We start from the raw sequence: 26,020 nt of genomic DNA on the forward strand, positions 1-26,020 counted from the left end.
CATGCTGAATTCTCTCTCTCTTTTTTTTTTACTTTACTTTTTAAAATTTTTCTACATTTTGTTATTATTATTATCATTATTTTATGATACAATTCCATATTCCCTTATCCGCTTCTCAGTTCCCTCCCCCCCCACCTAATTCCCCCATATTATTACTATAGTATAGCTCTTCATACACAGTCATATGTCCATCATTGTGGGCATGGACAATGGCAGAGAGTCCAGAATCCTATTGTCAAGATATAATATAAACAGTTTCACTGTAAGTCCATCTTTGTCTGGAAGCAGAAATACATACCACACTGCATCCTCACATCTGGATGTTAGTCTCCATTTCACAGCTACTGTACATCCCCTTAAATGAAAAGTCATAATACAAAATCAACAATAGAAAGAAAAATAGAAATTTACAATGCCATGCAGTTAAATAACATGTTACTAGATATGACAGTCTCCATTACACAGCCACTATACATCCCCTTAAATGAAGAGCCACAAAACAAAATCAACATCCGGGAGAAAAAGGAAATTAACAACAGCAAGAAGTTAAACAACATGCTATTAAATGACTAATGTGTAGCTGAAGAAATGAAAATCAAGAACCTTCTTGAAGAAAATGATGCCACTGCATGATCTATGAGTCATTGAATGATTTAATCAGAAGAAAGTGTTTTGAAGAGAAGAAACCAACAGAAAACAACAAAACCCATGTGATGCAGTTTCCACTGATCTTTGTTGGAGTGTGTCTCCTCCAGACAATAAACAGATGGGTTTTGTTTTTTAATCCAGTCTACTCATCTATGATGTTTGATTGAGCTTAAGCTATTTACATTCAGAGTTAAATATACATAGGTGGTACTTTGGTCCTGTCATTTTAGGAATGGGTTGTTCATTGATTTAGTCTTCTGTTGTGTTTTTACTGGGATGTTCTTCCCGTTTGCCTTTGGTTTTGGTAGGTGCTATTCCTCTTCTCTGTCAAGAGAACATCTTGAAGTATCATTTGCAGAGCAGGTTTGGAAGACACAAATTCTTTTAGCTTTTCTTTACTATGGAAGAATTTTATTTCATTTTCAAAGATGAAAGAAAGCTTTGCAGGGTATGTTATCCTAGGCCGACAATTTTTTTCTTTTAGAATCTGGAATATGTCACTCCATTCTCTTCTTGCCTGTAGAGTTTCCTGTGAGAGATCTCCTGTGAGTTTAATTGGCCTTCCTTTATATGTCAATTGATGTTTTTCACGTGCACATTTAAGGATCTTTTCCTTATGTTCAATTGAAGAGAGCTTGATAATCATATGTCTTGGTGAAGATCGCTTTTGATCAAGCCTGTTGGGAGTTCTGTGTTCCTCCTGGATCTTGTTTCCCGATTCTTTCTCCAGATTAGGGAAATTTTCCTTGATTATTTCCTTAAATACATTTGCAAACTCAGCTTCTCTTTCTGCACCTTCCGGGACTCCCATAACTCTTATATTTGGCCTCTTAATAGTGTCTTTCAATTCTTGAATACTTTTTTGGCCTGATCCAGCTTTGCTTCCATCTTTTTGTTTGCTTCCCCCTGGTGACAGGAGATATCTGCCAATTCTGAGATTTTTTCTTCTGCTTGCTTCATTCTACTTTGGAGACTCTCCACTGTACTTGTAATTTGCTCTACTGTGTTCTTAATTTCTGATATACCAGCCTTGATTTCCTTTACTGCTTCCTTAAATTTCTTGAACTCTTGCATTAACTTCTCATTTTTGACCAGATCTTTAAAATGAGTCTTATGGATTCTGTGTCCCCCATTTTCTCAATGTCTTCCTCAGTGAACTCTGAGGTTGGCATAGGGTTTTGCTCCTTTGCAGGGGAGTTTTCAGTAATATTCATTGTGCCTTTGTCTCTTCTTTTGCTCTTGATCATTGTACTTCTGGTTAGCAGAGTCTTCTTCTTGGGGCAGGTTTCTAAGCTGTGTTACCCACAAGTCTACAATGCAATTTTACTTATTGCAGTTGGTACACAACTTTTTGCTTGCAGCCACTTGTGCAACAACCTCCAGCGAGTTCCAGGTCTGGCTTCTTATGTCAGATATCCACCATGGTCTCCACAGCCCAGCTCTTGGCTCACCACTCTCCACCTCCTGTGATACCGTGCTGAGGCTGCACCATTGTCTCTGCAACATGTCTCCCTCTTCTGGTTGGGGCGGGTTCCAGGATTAAAGAGACACCAGGTGTCCTATCTAGTTAGGTTGTTGGTGGCACTGATCTTGTCGGCAACTTGTTGGACGCTAGGTCTGGGTGCCACACGGACCTGTTTTGACCGGTACGATGGCACAGTGGGTATTATTTTCCTGTGGGACCTCAGCGAGTTCTCATGAGCTCAGCACATGCACAGTTCATTGTTGTCCCCTGCAATCCCAAACCTATTGCCACAGTGCACAAAATGGCGCCCAACATGCTACCACAACAGTTCTTGATCTGCTGGCCGTCAGATCCGAGGGTTACCCAGACCTGCCCTGGATGGAACCCATAGAATGCCACGTCGATGCAGATCACTGATTCAGAAATGAGCTCACACCCTCTCAGAGTATGCTCAGTCCTTTCCCTTACCCTTTCCTCCTTACCCAAAATGGCGCCCTATTCAGCTCTAGGGGGCTGACTGGGCTATGAAATCCTCGCTGTTCTCGCACTGTCTGTCTGGGACCTGCTGCTCTGTCTCTGCTCCTGGTCAAATCAAACAGACCAGCAGGACTGACAGTTCTTTGTCTGGGTTCACCTCCCAAGCTCCCAGTGAAAGTCCCTTCCCACCTGGTTGCTGGTGGAGTTCTGGCTGCTGGTGGAGTTCAGATCACCATTAGCTGAATGCTGCTGGAGTATCATTCACTGCAACACCACACCGCTGTGCCCGCTGCTTTCCTGCGTCTGTCAGTCTCCAGGTACCCCTCTGCTGTTGTTCTGTCCTTTCCTATTTCCTGAAATATGTCCTCTCTGCTTCATGCTGATTAAATGTTTTTCCTTCTGTTTAAATGTGTCCTTACCCTATTCCGCCATCTTGATTCTCCTCCAGCATGCTGAATTCTAACACAAAGAGGAGGAAGGAAAGTAGATAAAGCTATAAGGGAGTAATGTTTATAATTGTAATTAAGCTAATATGAACCTATGATATTGTGAAATAATACTATGTGTAGTATCCTATATAGCAGTATTCATTTACACATATATGTACATAAACATATACACATATATGTATGTATACATATACACATATGTGTGTATATATACATATATGTGTGTTTGTATATATCTATGTGTGTGAATACATATGTGTGTGTATATAGTCTCTGTCTTTACTTTCTAGGACAGCGCTCCTAATAGCCCTGGTACATCTTAGGTGATTGTATCTAATGTCTGGAGGATCCTGGCTTGCCTCAGGTTTGGGGTTAGTTGCCTGTAGAATTATCCATGTGGTCAGGAAGCTGAATCATTTAGTCCCACGCTCCTCCCCACCTCAGATCCCCTGGAAGGAACAGTGTCCTAAGTTTGAGCCTATCACTGAATAGCCAATGAGGTAAGCAATCACGCTTGTGTAATAAAGCCTCCATAAAATCCCAAAAGGGTAGTGAGTATCTGGATTGCTGAACATAGAGGTTCCTACAGGGTGGTATGCCCAGAAAGATGGTATGCCTCACACTCCTTTACATATTCTTTCAAAAAAAGTTTTTATTGGGCCCGGCATGGTAACCTAGTGTGACAGTGGTGCAAATGGAGAGTCCAAAGTCCTGGGATCCTGCACCTGCATGGGAGACCTAGAAGAGGCTCCTGGCTCCTGGCTTCAGATCGGCTCAGCTTTGGCCATTGTGGCCACTTGGGGAGTGAGTCGTCAGATTGAATATCTTCCTATTTATATTGGAAAGTCAGATATACAGAGAGGAGACACACAAAGATCTTCTGTCCACTGGTTTACTCCCCAAATAGCTGCAATGACTGGAGCTGAGCTGATCTGAAGCCAGGAACCTGGAGCTTCTACCAGGTTTCCCACACGGGTGTAGGGTCCCAAGGGCTTGGACCTTCCTCTACCTCTTTCCCAGACCATAAACAGAGAGCTGGATAGGAAGTGGAGCAGGTGGGACATGAACTAGCGCCCATATGGGGTCGTAGCACTGTAAGATGGAGATATAGCCAGTTGAGGTCTTGTGCTGCCCCCCTTACATTCTTCACTTCATGCATCTCTTACATGTGTATATATGCATGCTCTGCAATATCCTTTACGGTAAACAAACATTTGCCTCAATTTTGGAGTCATCAAACCAATAAAAGGAAACTGAGGAGGCAGTTTTGGGAACCCTTAGAGAAACTGATAAACCTGGCATCTGAAGTGGGAAGCAATTTTGTGGGACTGAGCACTGAACCTGTGGGATCTGACAGTAGTGCCAGGCAATGCTAGGACTGAAGTGGGTTAGAGGACACTCAGCTGTTGCTCACTTGCAAACTGACTGCTTGGTGTGTGGGGAAAAATGCTGTGTTGAGTGAAAGTAGGATAAACACTATGATCTATTACATCTCTGATAGAATCTGAAACAGATCTTCACAAATTCAAATGTATAGAACTCCCACATAAGGATGCTTCAACTTACCGTTTTTTTTATTTTAAAGATTTATTTTATTTTTATTGGAAAGGCAGATATACAGAGAGGAGAGACAGAGAGGAAGATCTTCCGTCCGATGATTCACCCCCCAAGTGAGCGCAACAGCCGATGCTATGCCGATCCAAAGCCAGGAGCCTCTTCCGGGTCTCCCACGCGGGTGCAGGGTCCCAAAGCTTTGGGCCGTCCTTGACTGCTTTCCCGGGCCACAGACAGGGAGCTGGATGGGAAGTGGGGACGCCGGGATTAGAACCAGCGCCCATATGGGATCCTGGGCGTGCAAGGCGAGGACTTAACCACTGCGCCATTGCACCGGGCCCCAACTTACCGTTTTTTCTGTGTTACAATGGTGCCAGTGGAACCTGCATTCAATGGAAACTCTATTGTGAATTTTGATCATATCTCAGGCTAGATATATGCATTACTATATTATCTTGAAAATTGCTTAGGGGGCCTGGCACAATAGTGTAGTGGTAAAAGTCCTCACCTTGCACGTGCTGGGATCCCATATGGGCGCCAGTTCTAATTCCATTGACCCTGCTTCCCTTCCAGCTCCCTGCCTGTGGCCTGAGAAAGTAGTCGAGGATGGCCCAAAGTCTTGGGACCCTGCACCCGCGTGAGAGACCTAGAAGAAGTTCCTGGCTCCCAGCTTTGGATCAGCGCAGCACTGGCCGTTGTGGTCACTTAGGGAGTGAAATATTGGATGGAAGATCTTCCTCTCTGTCTCTCCTCTCTGTATATCCGCCTTTCCAATAAAATTTTTTTTTAATTACCAAAAAAAAAAAAGAAAGAAAATTGCAACAAGCCACAGCTACCACTCAGCCATGTGATAATAAAGGAAAAGAACTGATATGCTACAGTGAATTGTGCTACCAAGCTGTGAAGTTTGATAGGTTAGAGTATTAAATGCATTACTTATGATAGATTTATCTGGACATAACCTCATCTTAAGTAGAGGAACATCTGCCTGTATTGAGCCCTAGAGATTACAGTACCTAATAAGTAACTCAAGAAATGTAGCAGGGTTGGAGTTGTTAGCACTAGCTGAGCCATTGCTTGCCAGTATCCCATATTAGAACACCAGTTCAAGTCTGAGCTGCTCCACTTCTAACCTAGTTCCCTGCCAATATTCCTGGGAAAGCAGTGAATAATGGCTCAAATACTTTGGTCTCTGTCAGCCACATGGGCGACCAGGATGGAGTTCCAGGCTCCTGGTTTCAGCTTGGCCCAGCCCTGGCTGTTGCAGACATTTGGGGAGTGAAACAACAGATGTAAGATCTTTTTGTGTCTTTCCCTCTCTCTATCACACTGTCTTTTTAAATAAATAAAACAAGTCTTACAAATACAGTAGAAAAAAAAAGGTGTAATATTATATAATATTCAATTAAAAAAGGAAGTAGAGGGGCTGGCGGCGTGGCCTAGTGGCTTAAGTCCTCGCCTTGAACGCGCCAGGATCCCATATATGGGCACCGGTTCTAATCGCAGCAGCTCCACTTCCCATCCAGCTCCCTGCTTGTGGCCTGGAAAAGCAGTCGAGGATGGCCCAAAGCTTTGGGACCCTGCACCCGCGTGAGAGACCTGGAAGAAGTTCCTGGATTCTGGCTTTGGACTGGCATAGCATTGGCTGTTGCGCTCACTTGGGGAGTGAATCATCGGACGGAAGATCTTCCTCTCTGTCTCTCCTCTCTGTATATCCGCCTTTCCAATAAATAAATAAATCTTTTAACAAAAAAGGAAGTAGAAAGGAAAGCAAAGGAACATGAAGGACATGAAATGCAGTAGAAAGACAAAGTGAACTGATGGGTATAAATTCAGTCACAGTCAGTAATATTCCCAGGTTATTAATCCAATCAAACTTCTGGAACGGTAAGAATGAACAAAAAAGAATGAACGAAATAATACCTAGCTATGATCTAAGGAGAGATACTTCAGGTTCAAAGAGAAAAATAAGTTGAAAGTGAAAGGATATAAAAGATACGTCATGCAGAGCCTGACACAATGGCTTAACTGGCTAATTTTCCCCTTGCAGGTGCTGGGTTCCCATATGGGCACCAGTTGATGTGATTAGGGCAGTCAAGGAATGAAGGAAAGTGGATGAGACAGTTGCTTCCATTTTTTTTCTTCCTGTATCTGGAGGAAGGGAGAAGAAATGGGGAGAAGGCTGCTCCAAGCAGCCTAATTGCATCAGTACCTGGGAATGGGGGAAGGCCACTCAATGTCATCCCAGGGTCCCTGACATGGGGCATGTACTGAGGATACTGCTTAAGTGATTTTGATAGTTCTGAGATGCTATTGATTTCATTGCTCCAAGGTTGAGGAAATCCATCCAAGGTCCGTTGGCTGACATAGTCCACCTTAGAGTCTCCACTCACCCAGATACTTGCTGTCAAAGCTTGTCTCAGAGTTGTCCAAACTCCATCCTCTGTCAGGCCACTTCTGATCCAGCTGCCTGCTAATGTAGCATGATGTCCAAGTACACCCTGTTAAGGACAAGAAAGCTACGGCTCCTAGCTCCCACCTGGCCAGCCCTGGCTCTTGCAGTCATTTGGGTGATCGATTTAGCACATGGAAGCTATCTGTCACTCTCTCTAACTGTTTTTCAAAACTTGAGAGAGACAGAGACAGACTAACATTTCAGTGGGGGCAATAATGCTACAACCTAGACCACTCTTCATCAACACTTTTAAAAGTTATCTGGGGCCCAGCACAGTGGCCTAGCGGCTAAAGTCCTCACCTTGAACGCGCCAGGATCCCATATGGGCGCCGGTTCTAATCCCAGCAACCCTGCTTCCCAACCAGTTCCCTGCCTGTGGCCCGGGAAAGCAGTCGAGGACGGCCCAAGGCTTTGGGACCCTGCACCTGCGTGGGAGACCCAGAAGAGACCCGGAAGAGGCTCCTGGCTTTGGACCGGCATAGCATCAGCTGTTGCGCTCACTTGGGGAGTGAGTCATTGGACGGAAAATCTTCCTCTCTGTTTCTGCTCCTCTCTGTATATCTGACTTTCCAATAAATAAATAAATCTTAAAAAAAAAAAAGAAGTTATCTGGAGACAGGAATAATTTATGTTGATGTGATACATTGTCAAGCCTCACTCCAAGAGGCTAAAAATAAACTGTAGCTTATAGTGCTATTTGCAGGAATAGGAATCATTCTGAATGACACCCTTACACTTACCTTAGGAAACAAGTGGGACCTACTAACAGAATGGCACATGACTGGAGTCAGTCTCAGTAAAAATCATGTGAATTGAGACAGCTAGCCTTGTCCCCACATGCTATGTGCTGAATTGTGTCCTGACCAAATTCACACAGAAGTGTTAACATCCAGAACCTTAGAATGTGACCATGACTATTTGGAGATTGAATCTTTAGAAGTCAAACTGAGGACACTAGACACACTCTATTCTGACTGGTGTCCTTGGAAGAGAAATATGGACATACAAAAATACACTAGGGGCACGCATACAAAGGAAAGAAAACAAAAGGATATAGCAAGAAGACAGCCATCTACAAGCCAGAGAGGCCTTAGAAGTCACACCATTCGTCACTTTGATCTTGGACTTTCAACATCCAGAACAATAAGAAAACAAGTATCTGTTGTTACAGGTATTCAGTCTGTGTTCTGTTGTGACAGCACTAGTGAACTAACGACAACGACACCATCTGACTTGGAACCTAAAATTAACAAATCCCGGTCAATTGTGACATCTTTGTGTTAGAACATTTTGTATGTGGTCAAGAGCCAATTATGTTGGGGAAGTATAATAAATAGCCAATTCTCACTGGCTTGTGTAATCAAATAGAGCTGTATAATAACTGCTGCGTTGGTAAAGTTGGTAAAATTCAACTGATTTTCATAACTAAGTCATAAGGCAGCTATTGAAAATTATATGTACCGGGAAATTTAATTAAACTTTCTAGGGACATGAGATCAATGGAAATTGATTGGCTTGAGGAAGAAATTTATCTAGTTAACCAATAGCTAACTGATATGCTAAACAGTTCTATTTAACTTTATCTTAAAGTACAAATTATGGTAGACCAATGGAAGAAACAATGAAATTAATATGAAATAATGGAGATATATCTAATAGTTTTATGGGATGGATTAATTGGGTCTTCCAGGCTATCCCCGTCTTGTACTGACTTCCTGCAATGTAGGACACAGATATTTTTACTATGGTTATTATGTAAGTGCTATACTAAATGTAAGCACAAACAAAAATACAGCTTTCCTTGAAGATAGCCTGGGCTACGAGCCAGGAGAATAGATTGTGCAGGAAGGAGTTGACTCAGTAGATATGAACTGCTCAAACCTTGTTAACCTCCAGAGGGTCTGTTTCCATTAATGAGTACTTGTCTAGCTACTAGGAACTGAAATCTTAAAACGTTCTGATGAGACTGTTTTGCATACTTGGTAGTTTAAAACCACAATGTACCAAGTTTTCTAGTCTCCACAGACAATGTGACTTGTGGGGAACATCTGTTTCACTTCTGGTTTTCTATTTTGGTAACTACAGTCAATCATGCAGGCACTATGTCCTGTTGTGTCCAAACTGCAATAAATTCTGGAGTCTCAAGGTCAAATGAGCTAATGGAAGATTATATTTAACATGTGTTGTCAAGATTTATAAGCAGAGGAATTGTGTGCATCTTATACACTTTCACTAGAAAAGGAGTCTCGCAAGCTTGTATCTGTCTCCAGACACTACCCCATGTACCGATTTCTTCTGCTGGGTTTGGTTAGCATCCTTCAGCTGCAAACAACCATAATCACAAACTGAATGACCTCAGACTCCTAAGAAACATGGAGGTGGTCTTGCAAATTCCTAACAAAGGTATGCTATGGGCCTGACACGATAGCCTAGCAGCTAAAGTCCTCACCTTGAACGCGCCAGGGTCCCATATGGGCACCAGTTTTAATCCCAGCAGCTCCGCTTCCCATCCAGCTCCCTGCTTGTGCCCTGGGAAAGCAGTTGAGGACGGCCCAAAGACTTGGGACCCTGTACCACATGGGAGACCTGGAGGAAGCTAAGGGCTCCCGGCTTTGGATCAGCTCAGCTCCGGCCATTGTGATGACTTGGGAAATGAATCATCAGAAAGAAGACCCTCCTCTCTGTCTTTCCTCCTCTCTGTATATCTGATTCTACAATAAAAATTAATAAATCTTTAATTTTATAGGTATGCTAGAATATTCCTAATATGAAAGAAGGCAGTAGTTGAGATAAAAGACATAGAAAACAACCAAACGTTAGTTGTAAATACTACCTTCTCAGAATTACATTAATTGTAAAAAGGATAATGGCAGCCTTCCCATTAAAGAAATTAAAGACAGTGAAGCAACATCTTGAAAGAACTCAGAGAAAAAAAAAAAAACAACTGTGGGGCATGCTTTTGGTGCAGTAGTTCAAGCTGCGTCTCTATCTCATATCAGAGTGCTGGATAGTCCTGACTACTATGTTTCCATCTCAGCTTTCTGCTAAAGTACACTGAGAGGCAAACAGATAAGGTTCAAGTGCTTGGGTCTTTGCCATTCACATGGGAGATTTGGATGGAGCTCCTGATTCTTGGCTTCATGGCATGATTGTTGCAAACATTTGGGGGTGAACCAGTAGGAGGCAAATCTCTCTCTCTTTCTCTGCCTTTCAAATATTGAAAAAATATCTGCCTAAAATTCTACAACAGTGAAATATCTTTCCAAAGTGTAGGTGGAACATATGTTTTCAGGCGCACGAAAGTTGAATTAATTAATTCTAGGATGCCTGCCTGCATTACAAGAAACAGGAAGAAAGTTCTTAGGGTAGAATGAAGATTTATATGAAAGAACACTGGATTCAAGAAAGGAATGGAAAGCACCATGAATGGTAAATATCTGGATCAATTATTTTATTTATTTATTTTTTTTTACAAAAGTACCTTTTAAATAAACTGATATATTTCAATGTTGTAACGTGATAGCCAATGCTGTATCAAGGTAGTAAAAGTGAAGTTTCCTGGTATTTTTATGTACAAACACTATGAATGACAGTACACGTGCATTCAACTCCACAAGAAATTACCCTCCGGCCCCTGAAGACTCTGACAGCTTAACACTTTTCAGACAGTGGAGATGGTATGGGCCAACCAAGCAGACGCTGAAGTCTGGAGCTGCACTTGAAAACCATACTGAAGGAGAGGGGGTGACAATGGCAGTGTGACCGGCCTGCTGAACACAACTCAAGTCTTTTAAATTTAAGAGATTATAAGGAAAACATGGCGAGTTACAAAATTACACTGCGTCCCACAGAAATGGAGTCATAAGCAAAGACAGACACAGATGAGAGCCCTGAAGCAGGGATCATGTTTCTACCTGTTTTGTGGTGGGAGAAATGTCATGGATAGAGTCCTGGAGCTGTCTGTGGCAGTCAACCTCTGCCTACACACCCCGGGGTCACCTGCTGAAAGCCAGAATCCCTGCTCTCTCTGTATGAACGCTGGTGATGGGTAACTTGCACTATTGCTTGGCTCAGAGCTCTAGCTGGCTGGAGTTCAGGTATCAAGCGGAGGCTCTGTATCATGTACCCCCCCCCAACCCCCGCCTTCTGCAGTCTCAGAAGTTGCTTTCCAAGGTTGACGCTCCCTTAGGATTACAACAAACCGATAGGTATTCAAAACCCTCTATCACTGTATCACTGTCCGTGCCACCAGTGTGCTTTGCTTGGTTACAACAACAAAGACGAATGTAGACTCCATCTTACACTAGCGTAGTCCTGACTGGATTTTTGAGACAATCTCTCAACCGAGATCAGGTTAAGCACTAGGTTGTTCTCTTCCATGGGCAAAGGAAAGGTTGGTTAAATGGCAATTAAATCCATTCTCACTTTGAACTATGTAGAAAAGGACCTGACTCAAGCCAAGATTTTTCTAAATTATTTCTTTGTTTCTCAGACCAAGGTACAATTAGACTGCCATTCCTGTCCAGAATTCTGTCTGCTGATCATTAGTATGAACATTAGATGTAGCCATCACTTAACTCTACTAGGATTCTACACTATTCTTAAACTCCAGATGCTGCGGATGAGATGGATTAATTATTTTAAAGATTCATTTGTTATGGCAGAGTTACAGAGAGAAGGAGAGGAACAGGGAGCGGAGAGACGGAGACAGACTGAGATTGATCTTTCACTCCCCAAAATAGCTGTAACAGCCAGGGATGGGGCAGGTTGAAGTCAGGAGCCTGGAACTGTGTGTGAGTCTCCCCTGTGGGGTCACTGGGACCCAAACACTTGGTCCATCTTCTTCTGCTTTCCCAGGCACATTAGCACGGCGCTGGATCAGAAGTAGAACAGTGGAATTTGAAGTGGCATTCCTATGGGTTGCTAGTATCATGGTAGCAGCTTAACCTACTGTGCCATAGAAAAACCCCCTTATGTGGGGAAATTAAAGTGAGCAAAAAAATAACAAAAAGTATACTGTGAAGTTTAGTATGTAGAGTAATAAAATACATAGCAATGATAGCACAAAGGCTGGAAAGGCAGGATGAGGAGTGGGTAATGGAAACACATTGTTAAAGTTCTCCATGAAGTCGACTATGATAAGTTGAAGATGTATACTATAACCCCTAAAGGATTACAAAAATAAAGCATTAAAACTAATAACAAATCATGTGGGCTGAATAGTCGGGCTCGTTGGGTTGAACTAGGCTTCAATGTCCATTGACATGTATGAGAGCTGAATGGGATGTGGGACAGACTGGACTAGTTGGCTGCACATACTAGCAAAACAGGATAGGGGGTGGGCCTGGTGGGGGTTATTGTGGGTCGCTCCGACTAGGCTTCAGCTCTCCCTGGTTTATGTGAGGGCCGAATGTGTGCTAGCCAGAACCAGGCTGGATTGCAACATCCATTGGTTCACATGGAAGACAGGGCTGGAAACAGAACTGACCCAGCAATTGCAAACACCAGCTGATTGGAGTGATGGACTGTGCCGAGCCCTGTACTTGCTAATACATACAAGAATCTGGTCTGGGAATACCTCAAAGTTTCTTTTGGGATCTCCCCCCCAAAAAAACTGCTGGACTCAGAACCCTAACCATGAAGATAGAGGACAGAACAAGTCAATCAACCACCTCAGCTATATGTTGGCAGTGAAATACTGGGCAAACAGAGACTCTATGATGGACTATGTCAGTCAGTGGATTCTTCAAAGACCTCATAGTGCTTAGAATGACGAGATTGGCAGCAATTCATAACTGTTGAACTATCAAAACCACTTGAGAAAGACCTGCGGAGCATGCCCCACATCAGGATCCTGGGATGGGTGGGAGACTGGGTAGGACTTCTCCCTTAAAATTCTCCTTTACCTCAGATACATGAAGGAAACAATGTGGACATAATAGTCTTACCCACTTTCCTGTAGCCCTTGACCCTTTTTACCCTAATTAACTATGTAAAGATTGTCAAAAATATAATAAAAAAATGGAAAAAGAAAAAAACTTTAAAAATAAAACTAATAACAAATCAAAAGAGAAAAAATGGAATCACGATTAATACTCAACTAACCCAAAGGGTATAAAATGAGGAAAAAGTAAATATAGAACAAATAGGCAAATAAATACCAAGATGGGAGATTTAAAACCAATCATTGGCATTTGGTCTAGTAGTTAAGATGCCCATGTCCCACATCAGAGGACCTGATTTCAGCTGTCAGCTATAGTTCCTAACTGAACCTTTCTGCTAATGAGGATCCTAGGAGGCAGCAATGACAGTTTAAGTAATTGGGTTGTCATTCATATGGGAGGCTTGGACCGAGTCATCAGCACTTGGCTTTGGGCATTTTGGAAATGAACCATCAATTGAGAATTCTATTTCTCAAATATTTGTTTAAAAACAATAAGCAGCAATCACATTAAATTAAAAGGATGGAAAGCAATATGCTACATTAATATTATTCCAAAGAAAGCTACAATATTTATTTTAACATCAGCCAAAGTAGATTTCAGAACAAGCAATATTAGCAGGTATAAAGAGGGATGTTTCATAATGATGAAGGGTCAAATCATCAAGAGAAAATAATAATCTTAATTTTTGTGCCCAGCAGAGTTTCAAAATAGATGAAGCCAATATTAATAAATTTAAAAGGATAAATGGGAAAGTCTAAAATGTTAGTCTTGGATTTCAACACTCCTCTCCCAATAATGGCTCAAGCAAGCAGATAGAAAACCAGGAGTTTGGACTCCATTTGGATCTTCCTTGTGGGTGGCAAAGTCCCACGTATTTGGACCATCTTCTGCTGCTTTCCCTCAACATTCACAAGAAACTGGTCAAAAGCAGAGCAGCAGGGACCCTAACCCATACTCACATAAGAAGTACAAGTCGCTGGACTTTATGCTAGATATGTGTTTGCAAGGAACGAATCTCAACTGAACTTGAACTGTGGTTATGCATCATGGGGGGAGGGGTATGGGAGGGGTGGGGGGAATCCCCAGTGCCTATAAAACTGTATCACATAATACAATGTTAACAACAATAAAAAAAAAAAAAAGAAGTACAAGTCACAAGAAGCAGCTCAACCTTGTACACCACAACATTGGCCCCAACATTCAAATTTTAAAAAGCACTGCTGTATTCTACTTGTCATTTTTATTGTACCAGAGGTGTTGTGGTTTTTTTTTTTTTTTGCCTTCAATAGGAGTTTAATTTCATTAAAAAGAATCTTGTTTTAAATAATCTGTTCATCTTGTGTAAACTTTAGATTTTAGAAAACGTCCCAGGTCCATGAAATCTTGCAAAGAGGTTCACCCTACAAGTCATGTCTCATTTGTTTAAAAGGGCCAAATTTTAGAAGCCATGGTTACAATTTTTCTTGAAATCTGCCAGCGGTAGAGGACAAACATCAGGGGGGAATATGATCCCCTTGAATAATTCTCACTGTTCACGCCAGGCATTTTGTGGAAACCAGTCAACTTGAAATCATGATCACTGATGCAAAGGAGCAGAAGCATGTTAAATCCAAAGGGATGTTCATATAAAAATACTTTTCCTGAAATACAGTTTTCCTACTCTCAAATATTAATTTATCTAATGCTCTGTAATAAAGTCATTTCAATAAAAATATTGAAGCCCTAACAAATGCACTAATTCAGAAACATTAACTCCCCAATAGTAGGCATCATCTTTCCAACTAATTTAATGCCATAATCTCAAGCAAATTTGTTCTCTATCTAAATTCGCTGGCTTTCCAAGGACAGGGAGATAATGATTTTGGCTTTTAATAGGTTTCAATCACAGCTTCTGCTAATCCGGAGTAAACAAGATCCACATTGTATCAAAATCAGAAGTGACAGATATAGGTAAGGATTTCAGTAATAATTTGAAAGAACACTTTCCAAGGAAGGACTGCAATATGGGTGATTTATCTATAATGGTTCTTAAAAATAAAGGGAGAGAGTTACAGTAAGGTTCTATAGCAGTCTACCTGCAGGATAAAATATAACCCATACTGTTCCAGTTGCTTTTCTCTTCCCCAATCTTTGTCAACTTTGGTCAGCTTTAGTTCTTTCTAAGACACTTCCTTCTGCCCTTTTCTGTACTTTTTGAACAGAGGTCCACAACAGCTGCATACAGGCCTCTAAGAGTGTAACTAATCAAGTAATCAGCCAGCCACCACTGTTAAAACGTTTTAATATCATCACAAAATTAGGCCAGAGTTTTACATGCAGATTTCAGAACACATGGATTTTTCAAAAATAGTTTCCCTTCCAGAAGCCTAAATATGAACAGATAAGTAAGACTTAGAGATTTTTTTTTAAGATTTATTTTATTTTTATTGGAAAGGCAGATATACAGAGAGGAGAGACAGAGAGGAAGATCTTCCCTCCGATGTTTCACTCCCCAAGTGAGCGCAACGGCCGATACTATGCCAATCTGAAGCCAGGAGCCTCTTCCGGGTCTCCCACACAGGTGCAGGGTCCCAAAGCTTTGGGCCGTCCTTGACTGCTTTCCCGGGCCACAGGCAGGGAGCTGGATGGGAAGTGGGGCTGCCGGGATTAGAACCGGTGCCCATAGGGGATCTCAGGCGTGCAAGGTGAGGACCTTAACCACTGCGCCACGCGCCAGGCCCAGAGATTTTTTTAAAGAGTACGGATGAGGTTTTTCTTTTCCCATTTTAATACAACTGCATTTAATAAACACGCAATATAATTTCCATGTCCAAAGTCCCTAGTAAAAATGTTCAAAGTTAAAATGAATTAATATATGCAAGCATATATGCATATATTTATCTAGAAGATCTGTATTATGTAGGCAAGTATACCATGAAGTGGAGATACATTGTAGTATGCATCTCTACTTTTCAATAAAAGATGAGCTCCCAATGAATCTGTTACATTATCTTGACAATCAAATGCTGGACTTGCGCCATGCTCTATAACTACAATGTCAGAATACACTTGGATAACAGAATGATGGACTTGTGACTGTTGTTGAGGGACTGAACTAATATTACAGCATAAGAGAAAGCAGTAGGGGGAGAGGATGAAGGAAGGTGGAAGGGGAAATCCCTGAGCCTAAGGAACTGTATCATGAAAAATAATTTGCTTACATATGTATATATATATCTAAATTACTGAAATAAAAAGACAAATAAAAATGAATTAAAATTTTAATTACTTTATTTATTGGCCATGAAATCCAGGAAGAAACACCCTCCATTTCCCAAACATGTCAAGAAAAATTACCAGCAACTCCTTTCTGAAGAACTGATGGCATTGACAGTGCTGAGCTCTGGCTTGTCAGCAGACACCCCTGCTTCAGCCTTTCAATTATGTTACATTTCAGTTATTGAAAATAACCCGCTACCTTCTTCACTGCCTTATGGCTTGGAAGGGCACTGCCTACAAGACAGCTTGGGAAATGGCATGATCAAAGAGTTAACCATATACCCAGGTCTGCCAATCAAATGAAATTATTAATGAAAATGCACTATTCTAGGAGGCATTATTTTTTCCCCCTCTTTTCTCAGTTATTAACATGTATAGTACTAGGGGAAGTAAAGAGCAGAGGAAGGTGGCAACAGCTACACACATGAAACAGCATTACAACTAAGAACAAACTAGATCAAATGCAAAGGTTTACTTTGTGGCTGCAAGCAACTTCTAAACTAAGAGGTTCATTAGAGAACAGAAGTTCACTGAGGGCTCACAACTTTCGTAGGCATATTATGAGAATTTCCATCTTATGTAAGAGTTCTGCTTGCTTCCATATTGCATTTGGTGTGAACAGTCAAGAAATTATCAAATCAAATAAATAAAGCCTCAAATATTTCCTTTTTACTGTACCTGATCCCAAAATTAAAAGGCATCTTTAACATGTTGTCTCTGCCACTTTTCCAGTGAAGTAATACAAGTAGGAACTCAAAAATAGAACCGTAATATTACACAAGAAAAGCCATTTTCCTTCAATACTTCAGTCTGTCCCAAAATATTTCTGTCCAAAATGTGTAGGTGCAACAGGATGTACTTCAGTAGTTAAAATTGTGATCTCTGGAAACTCTTGGATGATTGATTTGGCACCTTTAAAAAAGAAAAGAAAAATTATGATAAGATTGGTTGGTAACATAAGTCAAAATTTAGGAATTTGTATCATTCATTGTAACCAGGTATAATACTGACAGAAAAGAACAGTCATTGCATACATAGCCCAACTTGGCTAATCCCTTCATTATATAATGTCTCACATAAGAGGTCATCAAAACTTTGATGGGAAACACACGTTATAGAAAAACTATGCATGGATTTCATATTTTTGACCCCCTGAAAGTTATTTTATCATGCCATTTCCATCAGAATTTTGAATTTCGCTCATATCTGAAAGCCTTGTTAGCAGTTATATTACACCCCTCATTAATACATTCTTAGAATCAAATCATTTCCTATCCAAGGTTTGAAGAATGCAATTATTTGGTTACAGCAATTTTTCCTTTTAAAAGCCCCAAGCCTCTTGCAACATCTGCATCACATATTGTAGCAGTGGTTTCAGTCCTGGTTCCTCAATTTTTGATCCAGCTTCTTGCCAACACATCCTGGAAGGCAATGGATGAGGACACCAGTGCTTGGGGAACCTCTGCCACCTATGTGTGAGACTCAGAAGGAGTTTCGGGTTCCTGCCTTTGGCCTGGCCCAGCCCCAGCTGTTATTTATGGGCATTTAGTAAATAAATCAGTGGATGGAAGATCTCCTTCTCCCTCCCTTCCTCTTTTCTTCTCCCCCTCTTTCTCTCTCTCCCTATTACTATGACCTTTCAAGTAGATGAAAAATAAAATTTAAAAAAAAAAGAAAAAAGAAAAAAAATAAAATAAACATTTAAATTATTTTGAACTACAATGTCAAAGAATAGTATATTCTATTATTCTAACATATACTATTAGAACTAAAGACATACATTTTCTATTCCTCAAAATGGGAATCTCAATAATTATTGCATTATCTCACTGTCTTCTATCCCACCTGTGTTATATACAAATGTGTATCCAAGGAAACCACCCCTTTTCAACACCAACACTGAATTGTAGGTAATTTTTTTAAAATGTAATGAAACAGGCCATCTTCCCAATGTGGTGGCCTCCTGAAAGCAGCTTTCCCAACTTGCTACTGTGCAGCTTCTTGAGGGTAGGCTGAGATGGAAATGAGGAAACACCACCGCTGGGCAAATCACATAGGAGGAAATGTCAAAGAGTTCATGGAAAACACCCAGCATGAAAAAACTATTCATGGGATTTCAATTTTTTTTGCACCAAAACAAACCATGTTTTAATTCTATTTTCCATGTACTTTCTGAAGTTTTCTCATATTTTTCTTTTCAATTATGATGAAAATTCAATATAAACATTCGAAAAATATCCCCAAAATGCTAAAAAAAAAAAAACCCACTATTACTATTATGTATGTATTCTGAATTCAAAATTGGCATAGCACTGCATATGTCAGAAGCTTCTTAAGGTGAGGAAAAATTTATTCAGTTCGATGACAAATCCAAAATCCACACAATTTTAGTAATTAAAATACCGATGATTTGTATTGGCTAATAAGTGCGTTATTCTAATGCTATTAGCTTTGTACTACTCATTTCCATTTACCACATAATTTTCAAGCATATGGCTTAACAGTTACATAATACTACAACCTTCAAATATATGTAAGAGCACTTCAGGAAGTTCATGGGAGAATGAAATTACAAGTTTATTTAGGTACAAAAAAATTTGAAATGCATGCTTTTTTTTCACATATACATTTTTCATGAGCTTTCTGAAAACTATATTGTGCAACAATTTCCCTATTGTTATTTATGTGCTTCAAATTTTCCCACACTAAATAATTTTGCAACAAATATCCTAAGAGGTAGTTTTACATGCATGTACTACTAATTTAATGTTATAAAATCTACTCTCTTATGCATAGCAAAAAAGTTAGGATCTTAAATTATGCACTTCTCCTTCAGTTCTTTGATCATGCCCTTTAGGCAGATAACTCAAAAACCTAAATATTTCAATGACTTCTGTTTACTGAACACTGCAAAGTTCACTGCAGAGCTCACTGAAACCTTGAGTTCTTGCTGCTTGGAAATAATGCTCAGGCTAAGGCGCGAGCCAGAGGAAGCAGGCACTTTTTCCTTTGTCTTTTGTTTTTATTTCTTTCTTTATTTGAAAGGCAGAATTATAGAGTGAGAGGGAGTGAAAGAGATATTTTCATCTGCTGGTTTACACTTTAGATGACTGCAATGGCCAGAGCTGGGCCAAGTCAAAACCAGGAAACAGGAGCTTCATCTGAGTCTCCCATGTGGGTGGCAGGGGCCCAAGGCTTTGGACCATCTTCTGCTATTTTTCCCAGACCATTGGCAGGGAGCTGGATCAGAAGCAAAGTAGCCAGCACAGAAAAGTGAGCCTAAATAGGATGACACTGTTGCAGGCACCAGTTTTACTCACTTTGCTTCCTCACCCTTATGTCTTTTTTTTTTTTCTGTTTTGAAGCAGAAACTTCTATCTAAACAATCTACCTAAACAGAGTAACCAGGAAGGCAAGTACAATTATTTTCAGTTCACATGAGGGTACTTCATAAAGCTCATGGAAAACTGAATGGAAAGTTTGTTTTCATATAAAATATTTTCGAAATTCGTGCACTTTTTTTTAAAGCAGACACACACACACACACACACACACACACACACACACACACACTTCCACCTGCTGGTTCATTTCCTAAATGTTTCCAATAGCTGGTTCTGGGGCCAAGTGGAAGCCAGGAAGTTGCAACTCCATTCAGGTCTCCTAGGTGGTTGGCAAGAAGCCAAGCACTTGGGACATCCTGTGCTACTTTTCCAGGCATATTAACAGGCAACTGGATCACAAGTAGAGCTGCTGGGACTCGAACCAGAGTTCATATGGAAAGCTGGTGGTATATGCAAGAGCTTAATCCACTGTGCCCCAATGCCACTCCCTGAATAGTTTTCTTAACGAGCATTTTCTATGAATTTTGTGATGGCCTCCTCATATGCATGGATTTCAACCAAAGTAAACTTAACTTCCTGTTCCAGTTTTTACAGATCTTCTGAAGAATTCTCATGCATCTCCAACTGAATTTGAACTTTAGAATTGTATAAAAATACTATCAGAATACAAGTTGTAACTGCCAGAATTAGATTTAGATTTTACTACAGGAGCAAATAACCGTTTCCTTGGGATGAGGGGCTAGAATAACGTGTACTTACCCACTTCAAGAGCACCTGCAGGCTTATTATGGTCTCATGTTAACTCACCGTGAGGAGTGGAGAACAGACTGAGCAGGATGATGACATTGGGTTGAACTCCATGTTCTATAAGAACCTTCACTGCTTCAATTACAGTATTTCCAGTGCCTGAAATCAAAAGACAGCCAAATGAATTAGCAATTCCAATGTTTATTTCAGAATGGTTTTTAAGTGTCTTTGAAGTCAGAGCAATATAGTAATCTAACATAAGACATCACTGGGCAAAGCTTCATTTGACACTGTTTGTTCCTCATCACTGTTATTTTCAGTAATGGACATGACACATATACTTTTCAGTTATCAAATACATGACAAGCTCTACATTCATTTAGTATTTGAGATATCAAATTTAGCATATTTTCCCTTACCTCCCCCAGGAGACCATGCCATGTGTGATCTCAGTAAGCTTGAGAAAGAGAACAAAATAGAAGAAAAGAAATATTATCTCCAGAGAGGATAAATCCTTAAGAAAATCACTCTATACTCATTAGGCTAGAAAAGGAGACATGTTTCAATGTATTTTCTGTGTTCCATGAATTTTGCCTCATTAGATCTTATGTTTCTATGTGTTCATTTAAAGACAGAAGCTCTCTGGAGCTAATAAAGTTTGACTAATGCATATTCTCTTATTACATAATAAAATTCCCAGTGAACTGCTCAAGGCAACTGTAAATCCAACTAGGAAAAACACATTTACAAAGTGTTCTTGCTTTTTATATAAGGTGTCTAGGAGACAGGTATTAAGTAAAATTTAAACTGTTATTCAAAGCATAGGAATTGAACTCAAGCCACTTACTAAGAATTGGATACATCAGAAGGACTTTTCTCTTGTAAATGTCTGGGGGGAACTTGGCATAATACACTTTGGCTCTCTGTGTCTCCTCATCACTCTGAATCAGGATCTTCCCAATTCGAATGGATCGACAGCAGTCTCGTAAACCTTGCTCCATGGCTTCACCTTGAGGAAGGACATTTAACAAAAGAGACAAATAACAACAACAACAAACATTGTTGGGGGGGGAGACAGATTGAAAGCCCAAGAATAGGCAGAGTTAGTAATGATTATTAAAATTAATACAAAAAGGACACAAGAGGGAAACAATTTTTTTAAACTACTTTTGTTAGTGCAGGCCAGTAGCATGAGGAAAACGAAGCCCAGGTAAGCTAGGTTTGTTGCTGGCTTACAAGTTTGAGAGCTGTGGTGCTTCCTGTGATTAAACAGGAAACAAAGGGTTTTCTTGAACTGTTCCCGGAGCTTTTTCCTATACTAGCAATATTTGTACTCCAAATATTTTAAAGAAGTCATCAAGCCACCTAAATGGATCATTTTCACCTAAAGATGGTTTTTTAAAATCCATGACAGAACAGGGGTTATAAATCAAAGATCTTTTAGATGACTGTAGCATCAGGAGACACCACTTAGCTAAGTGATGACCTCCCCAACAGAGGCGTCATTGTTAACAAGGAACACTGCTTGCCCTCCCCCCGAAGAACCACCACTGCTACCTCATTGGTTTTTGAACATATTTTAAAGTCTGAATTCCTTTAAGGAAGCGCTCACCAAAACTCATTCTCATAACTTCAAGATTTTAAAAAGGTGAAATCAGAATTCTCTACCAACACTACTGGCATTTACTTAACATTTTTCTTAGATCTTTTTTTAAAGGAGAAGTCGTTCATTCATTATTTAAAGATCACAAGACAACATCTGAATTTCTGTCATGCAATTTAAATGTTTTACTTTTTTGATAAAGCAAAATATAATAGAAAAAAACCATTCAAATTTAAGAGGAGCAGGTGTTAAACTGCCACTTGTGATACCAACATTCCATATCAAAGTGCCAGTTCAAGTCCCAGCTGATACAGTTCTGACCAGTTCCCTGCTAATGTGCCTGGGAGAGTGGAGGATGGCCCAAGTGCTTGGGCCCTTACACTCATGCAAGAGATCCAAATGGAGTTCCTGGTTCCTGGCTTAGTCCTAGTCCAGACCTGGGTGTTGTGGCCACTTGTGGAGTGAATTCGCAGATGGAAGATCTATCTCTCCACCTCTCTGCCTTTTAAACAAACATTTTTAAAAAAAGATTTATTTTATTTTTATTTGAAAGGCAGAGTTACAGAAGGAAGAAGAGAGAGGAAGGGGAGAAAGGAAGAGAGATAGAGGAGAGAGATCTTCCATCAGCTGGTTCACTCCCCAAATGGTGGCAATGGCCAGAGCTGAGCTGCTCCGAAGCCAGGAGACCGGAGCTTCCTCTGGCTCCCAAGGCTTTGGGCCATCCTCTACTGCTTTCCCAAGCCACAGGCAAGAAGCTGGATCAGACATGGAGCAAGCTGCACATGAATCAGTGCCATGTGAGAGGCTGGCACCAGAGGCAGAGGGTCAGTTTACTATCCACCATAGTACCAGCCCCTATACAAATCTTTTCTTTTTTAAAAAGAGAAAAACTTATAGCATTAGTGAAAACAAAAATAAGCTGTTTCTTGTGTATATAAAATTCAACAAGCATCCATTAAGGATAAAAACAATTCTACCTGCACAATGCCCCAAGTCATTGGCAGTGCAAGCACCTAGAAGTGCAGGGACTATGTGAAAGTGCTTCCCTTTAGGGAAGAAGCTGCACTGAACAGAACAGACTGTACATTAAAAGTACATCATGACATGGTATTCCTATGATTACATACTTAGGAAAACATTTTGTGTGATGTTTTGACTCATGTATATTGGGGAGTGATCCTGCCCAGTGTAATTAGCATATCCATCACCTTAAATTTCATAGTTTATGGTGAAGAAATTAACACTTGCCTCTTTTAATTGTTTTGAGATCTATAATGCATTATCATTAACTTTATTCACCCTGCTGTGCTACAGAAAAACCAGAACACAGAATACTGAACCAGATAAATTCACGATAAACTAGCATTTCTATCACTTCAAACTGCTACCAATTTCTTCATGGTAAATAATTCCAAACCCCATCTTCCAAACTTTTTGAGATATGGTTAACTATGTTTACACCAGAACTTGGGAGCCATCTCTTTTATCGAACAGTGTACCCACTGACCAAGCAACCCCCCAACTCAACTCGCTCCAATCTCAAATAAGCACTGTTTTATCCTCACCTCCTAAGAGATGAACTTTTTTAGATTCCACTTATGAGTGAGATAATGTGGTATTTGCCTTTCTGTGCCTGACTTACTTCATCTAACATAATGTCCTCTGGGGACATCCATGCTGTTATAAATTGTAGGATTTCATGTATTTTATGGCTGAATAGCATTTTACTGTGTATATATGACCACATTTTCTTTCAAAATATTACATATCAATCAAAAATATTTAAAGCCAGTTGTCTTAACAATTTTTAAAAAGTTGGACAGTATCCTGAGACTGCAATATTGTTTAAGGGATATCTTCTATTAAAAAAGGGAGCTTAGAGCTATTTTACTTGAGGTATTCAGTTACTCACAAACAAAAATTCATAGCCAGAAAAGAAAAATGAACATTTATATGTTTAAAAAAATTCCATCTGTTTCCAGTGCAAGTGAGTGTGGCTGCCACCATTAATGCAAAAAAAAAAAAAAAGTTCATTTGTACAAAAAACAATTAAGTTTGTTGAATGGAAGTAATTATTCCTATGTACATGGTATAGGTTCTAATGACAGACCTGTGGTTTTGCTGCACAAAGGTTGGCTTAGAAGGCTAATCAGTTGGGCTCAAACACAAATAAAACATAAGATCAGCAGATGGAAATACCTAGAGCTAATGACATATAAGCGCTTTTGCTTACATGGTCAAATAGTCATCAAATATAAATTTAAAAAGATTGAAGGAGCCATTCAGTCAAGCTCCTGGAAGGGAAATACTGTTCCTACAACAGAAATAAAACAAAAACAGATTTTCTCCAGGCAGGTATTCAGACTTCTACTAGCCTGAATTTCTATCATGTTACTTCAGTCACCAAACTGCCCAAGACACTGTCATTGCACCCTCCGTTGAAGCTCTTTGAAAGCTTCCTTGCCTATGGAGGCAGGCTACCAGGGAAGCTGCTCTGTAGTTAAAATTAGCCCAACTTAGCAGCACACAGGCTATGAGTGCAAGGCATCAGGATAGACAACATGGGCGGTGAGATTTAAGCTAAGCAGGCTGCAATTACAACAGACAAGGCTGCCTCTCTCCTGGGAAACAGCTACAGTTTCTATGCATGCAAAGAGACAAACTCACACATGTACAAACCTACCGCTTCTCATTATGCTGACCCCACAATTTCCCTTCTCAAATTTCACTCCTTCATACTTGTACCCTGTTGGGAAATAAAACCAAAGAATTAATCTTTTTTCATTGGAGCAACTTTCGTGTTTCATAAAGTACCCATGGGTCTAAAGCAGATGGAGACAGTAACCCTTGTCCAGACACACAGTTTAACACCTTAGGTTTTCTGAGTAAGTCATGATTTGAGTCATGATTTTTCATAGTTATTTCTTAATTCTTCATAATGAACCTGTGGGGATAATTGGGAGAGGCAGACTTCACTGCATGGGAATAGGACTTATTATAGTATGATATTCACACACACGTTCATCAAATTGAATTCAAAGGAGACTCACTGCACTCCGAGAATGCTGTATACCCCATCAATTCAAACTAGGAACCCACTGTGAGCCACAGCAAAAAGCCTCCTTATTCCATTCCTTTTCATGAGTCTCCATTCTGTCTTAAAAGCAGAAGAAAAAGGCTGAAATAGTTATCAAACTCTGCTCAACCTCCAGTCTCATTCTGAATTTGTGTCAATTAAGATGCACCAAACTCAGCTCCCAATTTTCACAAGGTCAACCCTTTAAATAGGACAGTTTCCCATTTCTTACTAAAGAATAAAATCAGAATTTCAAATCCATGAAACAGATATCTTTAGCTACTTTCTATTCCAGAGTGGAACAAAGCACCTTCTCCAGTTCTCATTTTTCTTTTCTGCTATTCATTCTTTTTTTTTTTTCAACCTGGAGTTTCAATGCCAAACCAGCCTTGCCCATTTGTTAACACCAGCAGCTTCTCCACCGAGGTGAAGATAAGCTGCCAGCAATTCTTAACTCTGATCCCAATGGGCTGTCATCAGAAGTAACACCTGCATGCTGAATACTATTTATTAACCTTTAATTTGAATTGACAAGCAAACCATTAACAAAAAGTCACCTCCACAGATTTCTTTACTTAGTGCCTGAGTTTTTTTTTTTTTAAAGAAGTTTAAAAGAACAGCTCTGCCTAGAGTTCTTATTGTACATATTGATTTTTATTCACACTGCTTTTCTTCCTTTCTTCCTCATTCTAGGTTCAGAATTTTTATGAGAAAATTTTTGAGTAACCCCATTTACCTGTTGGAGTGGTCACCATGCATTCTTTATATGGAAGCTGATTCAGTCCCTCTTCCACAACAAGTCTGATCTAGAGTCAAAGGAGGAATAAGTTGACAATCTGGTGAGACTCTTCTGCTGGTTGCTAACCTCATGAGGTGAATGAGAAAGCAGAGGTGGACAGCACACTAAGCAAAGGTTATCTTTGGATGTGGAAAGGGGCCCATATCGTGTGTTAGACAAAGACATATCCAAATGTCATACTGCTTGTTGCTACATATTCT

The 26,020-nt window shown here is 40.2% G+C and overlaps 1 protein-coding gene across 1 annotated transcript in view; it reads right to left on the reverse strand.

Annotated features, from left to right (window-relative positions):
• Positions 1-16,245: 16,245 nt before the first annotated feature.
• The window catches only part of UPRT (uracil phosphoribosyltransferase homolog), a 31,433-nt gene continuing 21,658 nt past the window's right edge, over positions 16,246-26,020 (reverse strand). Inside the window, exons 4-8 of the mRNA XM_040999742.1 lie at positions 25,758-25,827; positions 24,629-24,691; positions 21,190-21,351; positions 20,403-20,501; positions 16,246-17,163 (exon numbers count right to left, since the gene is read on the reverse strand). Of these exons, the coding sequence (XP_040855676.1) occupies positions 17,057-17,163; positions 20,403-20,501; positions 21,190-21,351; positions 24,629-24,691; positions 25,758-25,827 (501 nt within the window). The 3' untranslated portion in view covers positions 16,246-17,056. The remainder of the gene's footprint in view (positions 17,164-20,402; positions 20,502-21,189; positions 21,352-24,628; positions 24,692-25,757; positions 25,828-26,020) is intronic.

This window comes from Ochotona curzoniae, unplaced genomic scaffold, assembly GCF_017591425.1.
Source record: "Ochotona curzoniae isolate NIBS_2020 unplaced genomic scaffold, NIBS_Ocur_1.0 scaffold_1852, whole genome shotgun sequence".
NCBI classification, from domain to species: Eukaryota; Metazoa; Chordata; class Mammalia; order Lagomorpha; family Ochotonidae; genus Ochotona; species Ochotona curzoniae.